Genomic DNA, 19784 nt, shown 5'->3' with positions numbered 1-19784 from the left:
CTTTCCTTAGAAACCAGAAAGAATATGTTATAAATATTAATCAATATTTTTATGAGCAAAGAGATTATTTTTCCAAAAACACAAAATTTTCCCAAAGAAAAAAGATGAAAAGCAAGTTTAATCAAAGAAGGAAAGCAGTAAAACACAAAGATTCTTTTTGTTTCATATTGAAGTATATAATTTTTCTTAAATTCAAAGTTACAGAAAATGTTTTTGCCCTGAACTAGTACTGATACATACACAGTCTACAATGGATGAATGAAATCATCAAATATCAAGTTGATGTTACTTATGAAAATCAAGGAAATCAAATAAGTATTCTAAGGAAGCATCATTTCACAAAACCAAAATTTCAATCAATTCTTCCAGACAAAATCATAAGATAAAATACTAAATTTAGTGAAATATTTTCCTCACAAAATAATATTATAATCTTTGTCTAAATGTTCATTAACTAAAAAAAAAAAAGAAAAAAGTACCGATTGTATACTCAGTCCTATGCAAACAACCATAAATTTCTGGTTTGCAGACAAGAATATACAGATTTGAAAATCTTTTTTCTTTTTCAAGATTGAATTCTAACAACAATCCAAAAAAAAGTCAGAATGTTTGAAACCCTGGTAATGGTTAATTACAAAGTAAACCACTGTGAACTAGAATTCCAGCCTGGCTACACTGATGAAGCTAACTATCTACCTTTTTAAAAATACGCAGCTTCCTAATGCTATTCTAGAATGTTAGTTCCTGGAGAGTCCAGAACCACTATCCCCAAGGTCCATCCTAAAGACTGAGGAAAGACTAAGAGGTAATAACAGGTTAAAAATACCTGTCACCATCCCTGAACAAATACTTGAGCACACAAATGGCATCCTTCTTTTCCTATATAATTTTTCAACTCCAAAAAAAGCATTTTTAATTAAAATACTAATATATCTTTAATTCATAAGAATAATTTTTATTTTAAATACAACTAACAGAACATTAAACATTTTAAAAGGATATGAGGTCCAACAATGAACTATGTGTCCTGTCGTTCATACATAGCTGGGCTACCATCTCTGCCCTGAGAATCTCATCATCAGACATTCCTAAAATTATTAAAAATAGAATTAATAAATCTGAATGTAAATAATAAAAAATAAACATTTTACCCAGATGTTTTACCAAATATAATATGCTTCAAATTAAGAGTAAAGGATGCAAAGCCCCAAATTTAACTATTTTAACTACCCTGCTATTTGCAAATCAAAGGAGTTCCTTAACCAAAGGAATTTTTTTAAATATTTTTAGTTGTAGATGGAAACAATAACTTTACTTTATTTATTTATTTTTATGTGGTGCTGAGGAGCAAACCCAGTGCCTCACATGTGTTAGGTAAGCACTGGACCACTGAGTTACAGTCCCAGCCCCCAAAGGAATTTTTTAAAGGCTATTCTAAAAGATATATCAATTGTACAACATATCAAGAGTTTGAAAGTATGTTTAAACATATCTGTATCCTTTCCTTTTTCCATAAGCTAATTATTACCACATGGAGAAGGAAGGAAAGGGAATAAAATAGTTAATAATTTAAGTGTTGCTAATACTAGTAGTTTTTACCTAAATGTAAACGAAGACTCAAAAGAATCACAAGAAATGTAAGAGCTCCTTCTAGCATCGATCTTTCATGCTCTGCATCAAGTACTGTATTTTGATGTTGCGATGCCATTGTCAATAAATCTACCACTTTAAATCTATAAAAATAAATATTTGAGATAAATTTTTAGAAGTTAAAACAAAATTAACCTATATTCTAAATATTTTTTAATAAAATTATGCTTACCGTTCAAAGACAGATGATATAAAATAATCTGGGTCAAGTCTAGAAGCACAAACCTTTAAAAAAAAAAACAAAAGAAAAAGCTTTATATCTTAATATACTGTTTACTTCTTACTCTTTTTTCCCTGTTTTGACATTGTGGAATTCAGGGAATTATTGACCTGGAAGAGAGTGCCCCTCCCAAGGATAATTCCTAAACATAGTAAGACCTTACTTGATAACATACCTCATGTAAGCCATCCAACCCACGTTATCTAACTTACACACCAACACAGGTTTTCCCCTAAACAACCCAGAGCTGAATACATACAAGTCAAGTACAGTCACTATGCCACAAAACCACCAGAATTATTCAAACTATTCAAGTCTAAACTGTTTTCCCTGCCCTGCCTTATCTTTCCTGCAGAAACCAAAACAAGGCACTGGCTTAGATCCTCTCACTCCTGCCTCTACCTCCTGACCAAAACCTGATGCTTTCCTTTGTGGCCCCATGTGGTATGGTATGAACTCTTTCCTTAAAAATGTAAGTAATAACTTCTTTCATTGGTACTGCCCTCTCCATGTCATCACTCTGTTACCTTTATAAATTAAAATTCCACAGGTATAAATTAGACACTTCAAAACACATTATTATTATCAAGTTGACTTTACCTGTAATAAGTAAATGTCAGGATCTATCATGGAATTACAGAAATGAGACTGGACATAAGTCATGGCTTGTCCTTTGATTTGCAAGCCATTTCGTACCCACATATTGCTGTGGATTTCAGCAAGACTTGCCTAATAAAATAAAAAATAAGTACTTTAGAGAATAAATCACATAAATTCAATCTTTATAAAATCACATTAATCATTCTTAAATATTTTATGACTTAATCATAATATAAACCTGGCATTCTAAGGTTAAAGATATTCAGTTTAAAGGCTGAGGATGCAGCTCAGTGGCACAGAGCTTGCCTAGAATGTGCAAGACCTTAGGTTCCATATACAGTACTGGCAGAAAACAAAAACAAGCCCCCCCCCAAAAAAAAAAAGTTGTCGGATAAAAAGTTATTTAGCCCAAATACATATTTTTAATTTTTTAAAATAAATATTATGTTTTATATAGCCACCTTTTTTGGAGCTTATATGTGAGTTAGTTTTCAAAGATGACTTCTAGATATATTTGTAATATTTTCACTGAAATCTTTCATGAGAAGTTAATGTTCAGTTTCACTTAATTTCTCCCTCAAAAAATGCACACATACATGAAGCTCAGAGAAACACAATGGAATGAGCATAAAAGAAACTTGGCTATTTAAAAATCAACTAATACAACCTACATCTTTAATTCAACCTAACTCAACCTTTGAACAACTCGTATTCCAAATAACTGGAGGTTTTTATAAAAGGATATTAGAATAAATTTTCTTTCTTATATTTCTTATATGACTTGGTTAGGTGCTGGCTAGAATAAACAAAATCCTCAAGTCAAAGAATGTTTAAAAGAAGTTCTAAGAATGTCTTAAAGTGTCAAAAACATACTTTCACTGAATTTATTCCTAAACTATATCAAAACTCCTCATATATTTATTTCCAATGTTTACTAAAACTAATCAGTCATAACATCACCTTTTACCTGTTCCTAACCCCTAGAGTTGAAATTCAATGATTAACAATCTACAATAGCTAGGAAAAATAAATTGAGATGCAAGTCCCTCTAATGTATATAAAAGACTGGCCCAGAAAATTATAGTGTGAGAACTCAAAGAAATCTTATTGCTTACTAAAGCTAATACTTCTTTCTTCTTTCTCATCTCATTTTACAGATGAGGAAACTGAAGGCCAGTAAGGAAATTTCCCCAAACTGTGAAGAAAATAAAATGTTAGGAATCCCAAAAGCTAGAACCTATTGGGTCCCATGACTTCCAAAACAATGGTAAATATGTTTAAATTCCTCTGTAGTTAAATATAGTGAAAAGAACTCCTAGGGAAATTAAAGCTACATCTCATAAAATAAATTTTAAAAACACCTGAATTAGGCAAAAACACAAGAATTCATTTTTTTTCATGTTTTCAAACATTTTGGCTATAGTAACAATGATAAAGGCACACTAACAAAATAAGAAAAAGCATCACTTAGCCCAAAAATCCAATTCAAAACTATTTAAAATTTTGAATACATACTTGAATTTGGAGTGGGTGAATCATTAGTTTCATTAACATCTCCTGATCTGGTAAAACAGAATCCAAATCTAGTTCTTGACATTTTACAGCCTAAAAATTATTTAGAAAAAAAATAGTAATTCAATATTTCTCCAAAAATAACAACTTTAAAACAAAACAAATTTGTTTAATGGGAGTCTTACCTTACTCAAAAACATAGCATAGTAACGATGTAGAGGCAGATGAAAAGTGACTTGGTTAGGTGCTGGCTGGAATGAACAAAATCCTCAAGTCAAAGAATGTTTAAAAGAAGTTCTAAGAAGGTTTTAAAGTGTTAAAATCATACTTTCACTGAATTTATCCCTAAATTTTATCAAAACTTAAAATTTTAGAAGTTATTGCTTTAAAAATCACTACAGTTAGAATTATTACAATTTTAAACACCTAAGTCCTTAACAGAAAGTATATATTATTCATCTTTGAAATTTCTGAAGCATCTATCACAGATTTTTTTCTAACCTAAGCTAAAGCAAATAATCATTATAAAAATGAAATGGAACAGATTACCTTCTACATTAGTCCATTTAGGGACTCTTCAATTACATGCATTATAAACTTGGTAGTAATAAGAATAATATACTCAATTAATATTCATTGAGCACTTATTATGTCTTACATCACCATGCTAATAACTTTACCCACAATACCTCATTTAATTCTCACAAGAATCCTATAGAATAGGAACTATTGATATTTCAACTCAACAATAGAGGATTCAAGGGGCTGGAGATGTGGCTCAAGCGGTAGCGCGCTGGCCTGGCACGCGTGCGGCCCAGGTTCGATCCTCAGCACCACATACAAACCAAGATGTTATGTCCCCCGAATACTAAAAAAAATAAATATTAAAAAACTTCTCTCTCTCTCTCTCTCTCTCTCTCTCTCTCTCTCTCTCTAAAAAAAAAAAAAAACAATAGAGGATTCAAGCTTAGAAAATATAAGTCACTTCCTAAAGCTTAAAACTGGTAAAATGAGGAGCTAGTCTGGACCTCACTGCCATACAGAGTATTAAGTGGACCGGACAGCTGGGCACAATGGCTCACACCTATAATCTCAATGGCTAAGGAGGCTAAGACAGGAGGATCACAAGTTAAAAGCCATCTTCAGCAAAAGTGAGGTGCTAAGCAACTCAGTGAGACTCTGTCTCTAAATAAAATACAAAATAAGGCTAGGGATGTGGCTCAGTTGCCAATTGCCCTTGAGGGAGGGAGAGGGGAGGGAGAGGGAGAGGGGAGGGGAGGGGAGGAAGAGGGGAGGGGAGGGAGAGGGAAGGGGAAGGGGAGGGGAAGGGGAAGGGGAGGGGAGGGAAGGGGGAATGAGGAAGGGAAGGGAAGGGAAGGGGAAATGGGGAAGGGAAGGGAAGGGAAGGGAAGGGAAGGGAAGGGAAGGGAAGGGAAGGGGGAATGGGGAAGAGAAGGGAAGGGAAGGGAAGGGAAGGGAGGAAGGAAGGGACTAGATAACTCTAAACTGAAGTACAGATGCAGAGTATCCTTGATTCCTTATTCACCAGCTGGGTGAGACACTCCTTGTACAGTTCAACCCTTATATAGGTCAAACACATCAGCCTCCATAACAAAACTTGATAAATAATATGTCAATAATCTTTGGCAGCCTGTGAATATTATAAAATTTTTATTTTAAATCTGTGACTCCAATGGATCATGATATCACTAAAGGGCAAAAGCACACCATACTTTTCATTCTTATACAAATAAGAAACATTAAAAAGGTATTATTTGTTCTTAATGCTTTTATCAATTTTCACTAAGTATTTTCCTATTTAAAAAAAGTTTTACCCAGAGCCAGATACAGTGGCACACACCTGTAATCTCAGCAATTTGGAAGGCTGAGGCAAGAGGATCTTAAGTTCAAGGCCAGCCTCAGCAACTTAGTGAGACTCTGTCTCGAAATTAAAAATAAAAAGGTCTTGGAATATGGCTCAGTGGTAAATTGCCTCTGGGTTCAATTCCCAGTACCAAAAAAAAAAAAAAACATCCAGAACATTGTGTCAATAAAATAACATTATATATGTTGTAAAGAGTCATAATATGAAATTATTATCTTTGTTAAAACTAATGAGAATAACATGCTCTTCAAAATGTGAAGGATATAAAAAGTGTTCTTTTAAAGAAAAATTTGCCCTTGATTACCATAATTATTTTAGTAACACATTCTAAACTAACTAGTTAAACCAGAATTTCCCAAAATTTTCTTTAAAGGCATTTAGGCACAGTCATTAAGAACGCTCTTAAGGCCTAGTCTGTATACATTCAAACCCTAACTCTACCACCTAGAGCCACAAAAATATAAGCAAGCAACTTAATTTCTCTGTGCCTAATAAGTTGCCTGGCCTGTAAAGTGGGAATAACAAACAATAGAATGATTATAAGAAAGAAATAAAATGACACAGTACTTAATACACACTACTGTGAACTAGTAAACCATGGACTCTATTTTACTCTGAGGGGTTTAGCATATTGTAAACATATTTTTCTGTAGTGTTAAATTTCATGCTCCCTCTTTGTCAGATTGGTCACTTGATAAATTCCTTTTCTTTCACCCCAGTATATATACTGGGTGGTCCCTGAATTCCATTTTCCATTTCCTACTGTTCTTGTTACAGATGACTTTATCCAGATTCAAAGCTTTCACCACTAAACCTACCCAGATAATTTCCAAGTCTCAGCAGAAATCACAATCAAGTGTCTATTGAAATCAACACTTAATATACCACAGGGTTTATAAATACAGTGTCCAAACCAAACTCAGCATCTTTGCCCTAAAACTCAATCCTACTTAATGTCTCTTCTCCAGATTCTCTGTAATAACAATCTAAAAAGTAGACTCCTTCCTTCTTAAAAACCTCCTCCTCAAGGCATCAAATTATGATTATTTGATTTTTAAAGTATCTCACAAATCCACTTTCTCTTCTTTCTACACTGCATCTAATCAACCTTAGCTTAGGCTCTCAATGTTTCATGCCTAGATTTCAGCAGTAGCTCCTGCTTCTACTCTTACCCTCTGTAAGACATCTGTTGTGGTGTCTATTTCACTCATGACCATCCATCCCATCTTCTTCAAAACATATCCACACCCCCTTTACCCAGTCTCCATGACCACACATACAGGGATTGGGGACTGAAAGTCAAATTTATAATACCCATATTTGACTGAACTCAAAACAGGCAGAAGACACCCAATTCAACCAGAATAATGAGTTTCCCTCACTCTTAAAACAGTTTGGGGGCTGGGGATGTGGCTCAAGCGGTAGCGCGCTCGCCTGGCATGCGTGCGGCCCAGGTTCGATCCCCAGCACCACATACAAAAACAAAGATGTTGTGTCGGCCAATAACTAAAAAATAAATATTAAAAATTCTCTCTCTCTCTCTCTCCCTCTCTCTTTTAAAAAAAAACAGTTTGGAACTGGGACCTAGAGACATTCACAAAACAGCCTTAGTATATGCCTGAAATTGCAATATTAGGCAAATATAAGAAGACAATATTTCACCACATGAACATGGAAGCAGAGAGGGAAGAAAAAATGAAGCAGATGCATGTAGCAAAGAAAAGGCAAAAGAGGTGTTTCTATGCATCATTCCAACCCATTCCTGAGCTCCAGAGGCCCTAAGATCCCTGAGACACCCCTATGCACTCATTATAAATTATCCCTCCTTTAACTTAAGCTGCTTCAAATTATCTTTGCATTCAAACGAATCCTTTGACTAACATAACTTCTCTCTAGTTAAACCTGTGTATGCTGACAGAAAGTAGTCTTAATAAAATATTAATTCAATATTGAACTTCAGCTCACAATCTTTTAGTGACTCCTTAATGTTTTAGCCTTGTGATAACCTTCCAAATACTTTTTTTTATTATTATCTATTTTTGACTTATAGGTGGACACAATGTCTTTATTTTATTTTCATGTGGTGCTGAGGATCGAACCCAGGGCCTCACACATGGTAGGTGAGTGATCTACCTCTGAGCCACAACCCCAACCCTAACCTTCCAAATTCTGAGAAGACAAAGCTTACCTTCCCAGTTTCATCTCATGTCACATAAAGTTATGTACCATAAGCAGTGCTGCCTAAGTCACCACAATTTTGTTCCTTTTTTTCTTTAATTTTTATTGATTTTAAAAAAATGACAGCAGAATGCATTACATTTCTTGTTACACATATAGAGCACTTTTGTTCCTTAGTTTATGCTATTGCTCTGCCTTGAATGCTATATAGCCCTTCTTCCCAACCCATCCCCAAATTAACATATCTTTAAGACTTTGCTATTGAGTCCTACAAGGTAAATCAGAAGCTCCCTTCTGTTGTTCCCACAATACCTTCTCACAACTTCACATAAACACAAATCAAATTAACCATTTACTTATGTTCCACATACTTAAATCAGGGTCTGCTTCATCACTGTCTCCCAGTGTTTACAAAAAAGCAAACATTAAATAAATACTTGCTAAACAAATGTTCTAATATCCTTCTATCAGAGGACTCCAGTCACACGTTTCTGCTACATACTCATAATCACCACCCCACATAATATTCACATTTGAAGTTTCTTAAATGGTCTGCCTTAGAGGAAAATTTACTTTATCCTGTTTCTATATAATTACTTGATTCAGCTTATTGAGTTCAATATATATTTTTGCTTAATCTTTACTGTCTTAACTATAATAACTTCTGACATCCACCCACAAGGACAGAAGAACTAATAATTATCATACATGTAATATGTCTCTTAGTCAATCCTCATTGGTTAATGTTATGATAATAGATAAGAAAAATGAACTGAGCAATGTTAAAAAGATTTTTTTTAAAAATATACATAAAAAACAAAATTTTTAAAAATGTGTTTAAGGTCACATAGCTAACTGAACTGTATATAGCAGAGCTACAATTCACATGCCAACCTTCCTGTTCTCAAAAACTGGCATACCTGAAACACTATTAAACAAACAATTAAGAAATATGAGGTTTAGATCCAAGACCACTAGTAATTTACTACATAACTATAGGCAAGTCATTTAATATCTCTGTATCTACACTACATACCTACAAATGAGAGATAATAAAAGCTTTTAAACATTATATAAAAACAGAATTCATTTTTTGATCTCTTGTGTTCTATGTTTATTTTCTCTTCTGTTAAAATTCAATTTAAATTCTTTATTACATTCAATATCTTCCTAAAAATATTTGTGTGAAAAATGTACTATTTCCTTGAATTCAGATACACTGTATATCACAAATGATTCTAATTATCCTTAACTCCACTCTTGAATCCAACTATGAATTAACTTCATGTCATTTACTACATAATCCTGTGTATAATATAACTTTCCCCCACTTCAATCTTCCTATTGTCTCAGGTTGAAAAAAGTCAAAAATTCAGCTGAGGGATTAATCCTGCAGAGAGATAAAGAATACAGAGGGCTAAAAGAAGGATAAAGCTCTCTAGAAACTAGACAGTGTTCTAGGGAGATTCACTCATTATTACTGAAATAAATAAAGTTTAAACTTAAAGAGCAACAATTACTAAAGGGCAAGAATCAAGGTAATCTGATAAAGAGAGACTCAGAATCCAAAAGGACAAAATCCAGATCATCCATGCTGAAGGTTAAGAGTAAACACAAATATTAGACGAAGGGTGGATTGGGGTGGAAGATAATGTAATTTGGGGCAGGAAGGATCAGAGTAAAAGATAAAGAGGGCTCTTTCCTTCCTAAACAATATACTCTTAATGCCACTGGGAGGCTAAGAGTGGGCAGGACAAAACAGGCATATTTTGCAGGCAGGCAAAATAGACAGAATAGGTGAGGAGCCTGAAGAGGGATGTCAGAGCCCAAGTTCAGAACAACTATGCGGGCAAAGGAAGAGGGCTTGAGATGTCAGAGGTTGCTTAGAATGAAAAGGGAGGTGGGGTGCTAATTAACATAGGGAGTATGGCCTGACATAGGAAGTAAGACCTGAATAGTCATAAAGTCATACGACACCCCCAGGAGAGAATACATGATGATGGAAGTGAGGTTTCTTATTGCTGGAGCATAAATAGAAAAAGGTCTATGGTTTTATAGTAGAATTTTATTTTCTATTTTATTTATTTATTTAGCTTATTGTGGGGTGGGTACTGGGGATTAAACCCAGGGTCTTGTGCATTTCTAGGCAACCACCCTACCATGAAGTATAGCCTCTCCACACCTTTGAAATTTAAAATATCTGCTTGAGGGCTCAGCGATAGATTATTTATCTAGCATGAATAAAACCCTTAGATGAATCCCTAATACCAAAACAAACAAAAAAGTGATATAAAGTATCAAGGATTCATAACATTTACTGCACATAGAAAAATAAATATAGAAGTAAATATATATGTATGTGTGTGTATACATAATATACACCATACTCCTAACCGGGGCTTACTATGAGAGCCTGAGAAGACTGACACTCCAATAATAATGAGCACATCTAGCACCCAGTTTTTGCTTTTAAATATTGTTCTCCACTAAAAGTCACCAGGTTAACCTTAAATAAATTACTTATTCCAGAAATGGGTTATAGAATCTATAGTGTGAGCTTGAAACATCTTGTGACATACAGCATGGAATTACTCAAAGAATTGTGAAACAAGCAAACGGACGCAGAAACCAACTTGAATGGGTTTTTTTCTGGCCAAATCTAAAAGAATTTGAGCATTAAACAATAATACTAATGGATTAAAAACCATTAAATAAAATAATTACAGTAATAGAAAAGGTAACTTCATGCTGACGAAGGCTACCAAGCATCATTCTAATCAAGTGATCAAAGAGAACATCATCAGGACTAACATAAATCATAAGTTACCAGTTACAATTAAAAGACTACAACTTCACTATGTCATTTCTAAAAATGATATATAATCTGAATCTAATCATGAGACAAACCCAAACTGAGGAACATTCTACAAAATGATTGATCTACATGCTTTAAAATGTCACAGTTCAGGATAAGCATGGTGGTGCACAGATGGGGGGCTGAGGCAGGATAATTGCAAATTTGGGCCCAGTTTCAGCAACTTTAGCAAGACCCTAAGCAATTTAGCAAGACCTGTCTCAAAGTTTAAAAAATTAAAAAAGGGCCAGACACAGTGGCACACTCCTGTAATCCCAGCAGCTTGGGAGGCTTGGGCAGGAGAATTGTGAGTTCAAAGCCAGCCTCAGCAATTTAATAAGGTCCTAAGCAATTCAGCAAGACCCTGTCTCCAAATAAAATATTAGAAAGGGGGTTGTGGCACAGTGGTTAAGCAACGTTGGATTCAGTCCTGAGTGTAAAAAAAAAAAAAAAAAATTAAATTAAAAAAGGACTGAGGGGCTGGGGTTGTAGCTCAGTGGTAGAACACTCACCTAGCACATGTGAGGTACTGGGTTCGATCCTCAGTACCACATAAAAATAAATAAATAAATAAAATAAAGGTATTGTGTCCAACTACAACTAAAAGAAAAAAAAATTTAAAAAGAGGACTGAGGAGATATAGCTCAATGGTAAAGTGCCCCTGGATTCAATCCTAGATACAAGTGAAAAAAAAAAAAAGGAGGAAGAAGAAGAAGAAGAAGAAGAAGGAGAAGGAAGGAAGGAAACAAAAAGGAAAAGAAAAACTGAGAAAGTATTCCAGAAGGAGACCAGAGACCAGAGGCAGGAAATCAAATTGCAAAATTTGATTCTGAACCAAATTCTTTTGCTATAAAGGACATCACTGAACAACTGCTAAAATATAAGTGATTAGATGATAATAACATAGTACTGAATTTTACAGTTGTAGTCTGGTTATAGAAGAACATATCTTTGTAGGAAATATACACTAAAGTGCCTGGAAGTCATAGGGTGTCAAGTCAACAAATTAACTGTTCAATGATTCTAGAAAAGAAACCTATTTCCACTATCAACTTCCAAATAAATTTGTGATTGTGTCAAAATTAAAAAAAAAAAAAAAAAAAAAAACAGGAAAAGAAAAAAAAGAAAGACAATTCTACTCCTCTCCATAAACACAAATATACACACCCCTACCTGCCTAAGGTTCAGAAAGGAGATTGGGAGGTGAGGGGCAGTGCTGTCTAAACATATTTGTTTCTCTGTATATAACATATTCTGACCCTACTTCATAAGATGAATAAAAGGGGCTCCTGGTAAACTTGACTAATAAAAGTAATCACTTATTCAATTCACACATAAAATGTCCTGTGCCAACTCTTCTCTATTATTAATAAAAATTACCTTTGTTCAAGTGTATCTTTTCAACCTCTAAAAAGAATACTGTCCAACTAAAAGTTGTAATATATTTTTCTTTATCTCCCCTATCTTATTCAAATTTGCACTGACATTTTTATCTCTTCAACTGAAATTAATCTTCACTTCTGAGAAATAATGACACACATACACATAACATAAAAAGAAATCATGCCTGTTCTAAGAAAGAAGCAGACATAAATACTACATTCTGGAATTTTCTAAACATCAAAAACTAGTCTCCCCTTTTAATTTACCCCTTTTAAAGCAAAATAACATTATGTTAATTCTGACTTCTTTCCCTTATTCCATTAAAAAATTCATAATTTTTTATGTGAAAGGAGATTTAACATTTTTCTTAAATGCTTTTGCATATATCAAAAATATACATACCTCATCTACGAAGTTTATCGCATCAAACCAGTCTTGAAGGGCTTCAAGGCAGTATCTTACAACATTTCGGGTATATTCTTGAGTTTCCTAAAATAATATGTAAATTTTACAATATGTAAATGTAAATATTTCAATACCAAATTATATTTAATGCATGATAACGGTATACATTGCAGATATGGTAAAATGTATATATTTTCAAGATAACCATTATATTTGGCATTTCAAGAAATCATCCCTTCAAAAGATAATGACAGGAAAAGAAAAAAGACAATTCCACTCCTCTTCATAAATACACATATACACACTCCTACATGCCCAAGGTTCAGAAAGGAGATTGGGAGTGAGGGTGAGGACAAATATGAAAATTAAAGAATACAATTTTTGCTTCCTTTTATATAACATATCCTAAAAATGAGTCAAAGTTGATAAAGAGAGAAAGCAAGACATTAGACTTCCAAGCAGGAACCTTCAGTGGACTAGCGACAAGAGAGTGAATTAAAAATGGATGAAGGTGAGAAGTAAGAAGATTTTTGTTTAGAAGTGTGCCCAGTGCCACTCTGAGAGAAAAGGGAGTCAAGCAAAACACTGTGTCAAATCTCCATGAACTGTCTGGGCTGAAGACAGGTCAGGCTGTTGGATTCTCTCACTCAGCCACCAATAAGAATAAAGGAAAAGAGAGGATATACACTGATGGAGTATTCGGAGAATCCCAAAATGTACATCCCTGGAGCAAAAATTATCTTCACTGGCATTAAGGAGAAAGGAGAAAAAGCAGACTTAATAACTTACCTCAAAAAAGTTACTAATAAATAATAGCCACTGCCATATTTATCATAAAACAAAAATGTCTCATGGCTTTTTAATGTGTACCATATTTAACTGTTATCATACACCAGAATTCAGATCATGATGGCTGACAGGATATTTTTTGTCAGTCCCGATTTAAGTAAATTTAGCCTGCAGTTAAATAAAAAAAAAATTTAAATGGACTCAAATTAGGTTCTATTTTAAGAAACCCCCATAATGGTACAAATTGGTAAATATGGGGCTGGGGTTGTAGCTCAGTGGCACAACACTTGCCTCGAACATGTAGGCACTGGATTCGATCTCAGCACCATATAAAGATAAATAAACAAAGATATTGTGTCCATGTATAAATAAAAAATATTTTTAAAAAACAAATTGGTAAATGTAATTTTTTAATTGACAGAGAGTCTCTTTTGGGCCGATGAAAATGTACTAAAACTAGCCAACGGTGATGACTACTCAATGTGAATATACTTTGAACTGTAAACCTAAAAATGGTTAAAGTGCACATTTTATAAAATTAAAAAAGGAAAGCAAAACATTAATACTGTAATTAGCCTGTGATATCTTGGCTTACAACACAATTTGGAAGAAGAAATGATAGGTATGAGCCATTAGAAATAAAGGTACTATGAAAGGCAATTACAATGTTTTATGGTAAAATGGACCCAATGAAATAAGAAAGTTTTAAATTAAATGAAAACATAAATCAAGAGAAGGCTCTCTAAATAAATAAATAATAGGAAAAGGATTTGAATAGACATTTCTCCCAAGAAAATATACAAATAGTTAATTAGTACATGAAAATATGTTTAAAACCATGGAAAACTGTGAATTAAAACCAAAAGCCAGACACAGTTGCACATGCCTATAATCCCAGAGGAGGCTGAGACAGTAGGATTGAGAGTTCAGCAACGGCAAGGTGCTAAGCAACTCAGTGAGAACCTGCCTCTAAATAAAATACAAAATAGGGTTGGGGGTGTGGCTCAGTAGTCAAGTGCCCCTGAGTTCAATCCCTGGTATCAAATACACACACACACACACACACACACACACACACACACACCCCACTTCATACCCCCTAGGATGACCATAATTTTTAAAATGTAAAATAAAAACTATGTGTTAATAAGAATGTAGAGAAATTAGAAAACTCATACATTGTTGATGAGAATATAAAATGGTGCATCTGCTAAAAAAATATTTTGGCAATTCTTCAGCAAGTTAAATATAAGAGTTGCCATATAAATAAGCATTCCATTGGTACATACTATACTAAAGAGAACTGGAAACATGTTCACATAAAAATTATATGCAAATGCTCACAGAAGCTATATTCATAATAGTCAAAAATGCAAAATAAATCCAAATGTCTATCAACTGATAGACAAATAAAATCTGGAATATCCATATAATGGACTACTATTCAGCCATAAAAAGGAATGGATTGTTGATAATGCTGCAATATAGTTGAACCTTCAAAACATTACACTAAGTAAATGGGCCAAGGAACTGAACAGACACTTCTCAGAAGAGGATATACAATCAATCAACAAACATATGAAAAAAATGTTCATCACCTCTAGCAATTAGAGAAATGCAAATCAAAACTACTGTAAGATATCATCTCACTCCAGTCAGAATGGCAGCTATTATGAAGACAAACAACAATAAGTGTTGGCCAGGATGTGGGGGAAAAGGTTTTCATACACTGCTGGTGGAACTGCAAATTGGTGCAGCCAATATGGAAAGTAGTATGGAGATTCCTTGGAAATCTGGGAATAGAACTACCATTTGACCCAGCTATCCCTCTCCCCGGTCTATACCCAAAGGACTAAAAATCAGTGTACTACAGAGACACATCAATGTTTATAGCAGCACAATTCACAATAGCTAAACTGTGGAACCAACACAGATGCACTTCAGTACATGAATGGATAAAAAAATGTGGCATATATACACAATAAAATTTTACCCAGCAATAAAAGAGAATAAAATCATGGCATTTGCAGGTAAGTGGATGGGGATGGCGTTGGAGAAGATAATGCTAAGTGAAGTCAGCCAATCCCCCCCAAAAAAATGCCAAATGTTTTCTCTGATATAAGGAGACTGATTCATAGTTGGGTAGGGAGGGGGAGCACGGGAGGAATAGAGGAACTCTACATAGGGCAGAGGGGTGGGAGGGAAGGGGAGTAGAAGAGTAGGTTAGCAAAGATGGTGGAATGTGATGGACATCATTATCTAAAGTACATATATGAAGACACAAATTGGTGTCAACATACTTTATATACAACCAAAGATATGAAAAATTGTGCTATATATGTGTAATAAGAATTGTAATGCATTCCACTGTCATTTATTTTTTAACAAATCAATAAAAAAAAGATTTTAAAAAAATTACACTAAGTAATACCCAGACACAAGAGGCCACCCATGAAATGCCCTGATTAGGCAGATTCATAGAGACAGAAGTAGATAAATGGTTTCCAGGGGATGAGAGGAGGTTGGAATTGGGAAGTATGAAATTTCTTTTGGGGGTGATATAAATGATGAAAATAGTGGTAATGGTTGCACACTTTTGGGAATACACTAGAAACCACTGAATTATATAGTTTAAAGTGGTTAAAATGTCATTTTCTTATGAATTATATCCTAATTTTAAAAATTGTTTTGAAGTATTTGGACGGCATCAATGTATAAAATAAAATTATAGTGTCAAACACATTAAATTCATGGGCTACGTAAGTAAATTATTCACACCCACACACAGAAAAACTGAGTCTCACCTTTTTTTTTTTTTGGTACTAGGGATTGAACTCAGGGCACTCAACTACTGAGCCACACTCCCAGCCCTACTTTGTATTTTATTTAGAGACAGGGTCTCACTGAGTTGCTTAGTGCCTTGAGGTTGCTGAGGCTGGCTTTGAACTCTCAATCATCCTGTCTCATCCTCCTAATAAGCAGCTGGGATTATAGGCATGCACCACTGCACTGGTCTCAAGTTCATTTTTTACTTCTCGTTTACTCATTTGGTTCCATGTCCTGTTGATTCTTCCATAATATTATCATATAGGTTCTCAACTATTGTTACTGTATCCAACCAGACCAAGCATCACTTATCTGGTCACAACGCTGACAGTCTCACTCTGTTTCAGTCTATTCTGTATGAGATTCATCTTCATAGAAATATTATTTTATACATTCTATTCCCCAACTCTCAATTTAAAAAATTTAAGTGTACTTATAAGTTACCATAAATAATCTGTCCTAACCAAATTAAAGTGCCAAATCATTCATGGATTAAAAAAAAAGAAAGAAGAAAACACCAAATATTCTCCCATTATGTCAAGGATTTGAGTTAACAGTGTTCCATTCTACACTCTTAGCACAAGTATGAACTGGTACAACCCACTTGGAGAACAACTGGACAAGTAGGTACCAAGACTATTTTAAGATGACCAGTTAATTCCATTTCTATAGTATATTTTTACATTCAGAGTATGTCTCCCAACTTCCCATTACCACCATACCAATCCTGGAAAAAAAAAATGGTGGCTTATACTTAATAGTTTTATGACCTTTAGCAAATGTACATTTTATGATTCTCAGTTTCTCCAAAAGTAAAAATGGGCATACTACTACTTGCCTCCCAGCACTATTATAAAGATGCAAATGAAATGATCCATAAAAAATATTCTGAGAAGAGAGAGGATAGCACATTAGAGGAAGGATGTACTTTCCAGCAGCTCATCAGCATTTGACTTACAAAGCGGGAAAACTGTTTCTCAGTGAGCCAACATCTGCTAACTACCTCCCTTTCCTCTGATAGCATTTTTTTTTAATATTTCAAACTTTTTCTCACCTTTCCACTGTTTTCCTTTTCTTAAGAAACTAAGATTGCACTAATACAATTAAATGGTTTATGTAAATCATACCCCATTTATGTTGATGTAATTATTAATACAATAGACAACATATTAGATACCTGATGTTAAATACCTGATCTAGTTCATAGTTGTGTATTGCTGTCACTGATGTTAAATGCTGACCTCACCTTTCCTATATAGGAGACAATTAAGATTACAGATGTCAAAGTAAATGTCAGACATCTATCTTAAAACTCTATGTCTGGGGGCTGGGGATGAGGCTCAAGCGGTAGCATGCTCGCCTGGCATGTGTGAGGCCCGGGTTCGATCCTCAGCACCACATACAAACAAAGATGTTGTGTCTGCTGAAAACTAAAATAAATAAATAAATAAAAATTCTATGTCTGGCCAGGTGCACTAGCACATGGCTATAATCCTAGCATCTCAGGAGGCTAAGGCAGAAAAATCCCAAGTTCAAAGCCAGTCTCAGCAACTTGAAGAGGAGAGGCTCTATGTAACTTATTGAGATCCTGTCTCAAAAAATAAAGAGGGCTAGGGATGTAGTTCAGTAGTTAAGCTTCCCTGGGTTCACTCCCAAGTACCAAAAAAAAAAAAAAAGGACATCTATTACCAACTTTAGTATAATTCCTGGATTAACCCTCCTTCTAAAAGGGGATGGAAAGTGATTGAGACACTTCAAGATTATACAGATCCTGCTACCAAGAAATGCTCATAATCCAAACAACAGACAAACTTACCCCACACATGATCTAGCCTCCCTTGAGACTAAACATTACTTCAACTCATAGAGTTGGGGAGATAAATACCCCAAACCAAAAACTAAGCTCCAAGAAGGAACAATCAGAGGGGAACTTCTGGTTTCCCCAACTGCCAACATCTACTCATATACCAAAAACAGAGAGAAATCCTAGAATAAAAAAAGAACTATTACACATATAAGGACACACATATAAAAGAGGATGGAGAATTCACCTAAATTAATACCCAACATAAGGAAACAGGAAAACAAATCTCCGCACAAAATTAATAATCCCCCAACAAAGAATCCTACAGATATGGAAATGGATGAAATTCCAGAGAAAGATTTTTTTTTTTAAAGAGAGAGTGAGAGAGGAGACAGAGGAGAGAGAGAGAGAGAGAGAGAGAGAGAGAATTTTTTTAATATTTATTTTTTAGTTCTCGGCGGACACAACATCTTTGTTGGTATGTGGTGCTGAGGATCGAACCTGGGCCGCACGCATGCCAGGCGAGCGCGCTACCGCTTGAGCCACATCCCCAGCCCCGAAAGATTATTTTTTTAAAAACTGATTATTAAAATGTTGAATGAAGAGGGAAAAATTACTGATTATTACAATATTCCATGAAGTAAAAGAAGATCTAAGCCATTTCATTAAAGAAATAGAAATACTGAAAGCTGGAAGGGGTGAAACACACCTGTAATCCCAGCAGCTCGAGAGTCTGAGACAGGGCAATCAAGAGAATTAAAAACCAGCCTCAGCTAAGGAAAGGCGAGTTGCTAAGCAACTCAATGAGAGATGCTGTCTCTAAATAAAATACAAAATAAGGCTGGGGATGTGGCTCAGTGATCAAGTGACCCTGAGTTCAATGCCTAGTACCCAAAATAAATAAATAAATTATATATATATATATATATATATATATATATATACATAAAATAGGTCAATCAGAACTCCTGAAAATGAAAGACACAATGACTTAAATTAAAAATTCACTTGAGTGCTGGGGTTGTGGCTCAGTGGTAGAGCACTTGCCTAGCATGTGTGAGGCACTGGGTTCGATTCTCAGCACTGCATATAAATAAATGAATAAAATAAAGGTCCATCAACATGTTTAAAAAAAATTTTTTTTAATTCACTTGAAAGTATCACTAACACATTAGATTATGTAAACAGAACTTCAGACCTTGAGATAGATCCTCAGGCCTTGTAGACAGAATATATGATTGAGTAGACAAAATACAACAAAAGAAAAAAAATGATAGAATATGACCAGAATATACAAGAATTCTGGCACAACATCAAGAGACCAAACCTGAGAATCACTGGGATAGAAGAGAACATGGAGATGCAGGCTAAAGTCATTAAGAATATTTTCAATGAGATAATAACAAAAAAATTTTCCCCATATCAGAAATAAAATGACATTCACATACAGGAAACATATAAAACTCCAAATAGACCTGATCAGAAGAGAAATCTCCAAGACATCATAATCAAAATGTCCAGCATAGAAAATAAGGAAAGAATATTAAAAGCTGCCAGAGAGAAATATTTAGAGGCAAACCAACAAGGCTAACTTCTGATTCTGAACTCAGACACTAAAATCAAGGAGAGCCTGGAAAGAAAAAAAAAAAAATCTCAATATTCCCAAATAGATAAAAAT

At 34.4% G+C, this 19784-nt stretch overlaps 1 protein-coding gene across 5 annotated transcripts in view; it reads right to left on the bottom strand.

Moving 5' to 3' along the window:
• The window catches only part of UBR3 (ubiquitin protein ligase E3 component n-recognin 3), a 225100-nt gene that overhangs the window by 130080 nt on the left and 75236 nt on the right, over window positions 1-19784 (bottom strand). For all 5 annotated transcript variants that reach the window (XM_081261280.1, XM_081261279.1, XM_081261282.1 and 2 more), the window contains exons 11-17: window positions 12685-12771; window positions 4168-4233; window positions 3986-4075; window positions 2471-2599; window positions 1823-1875; window positions 1600-1733; window positions 1003-1088 (exon numbers count right to left, since the gene is read on the bottom strand). In XM_081261280.1, the coding sequence (XP_081117406.1) occupies window positions 1003-1088; window positions 1600-1733; window positions 1823-1875; window positions 2471-2599; window positions 3986-4075; window positions 4168-4233; window positions 12685-12771 (645 nt within the window). The remainder of the gene's footprint in view (window positions 1-1002; window positions 1089-1599; window positions 1734-1822; window positions 1876-2470; window positions 2600-3985; window positions 4076-4167; window positions 4234-12684; window positions 12772-19784) is intronic.

Source organism: Spermophilus citellus (assembly GCF_964194105.1).
Source record: "Spermophilus citellus genome assembly, chromosome: 11".
NCBI classification, from domain to species: Eukaryota; Metazoa; Chordata; class Mammalia; order Rodentia; family Sciuridae; genus Spermophilus; species Spermophilus citellus.
Note: the sequence above shows the minus strand (reverse complement) of the source record. Positions and strands in the feature narration are given on the sequence as shown.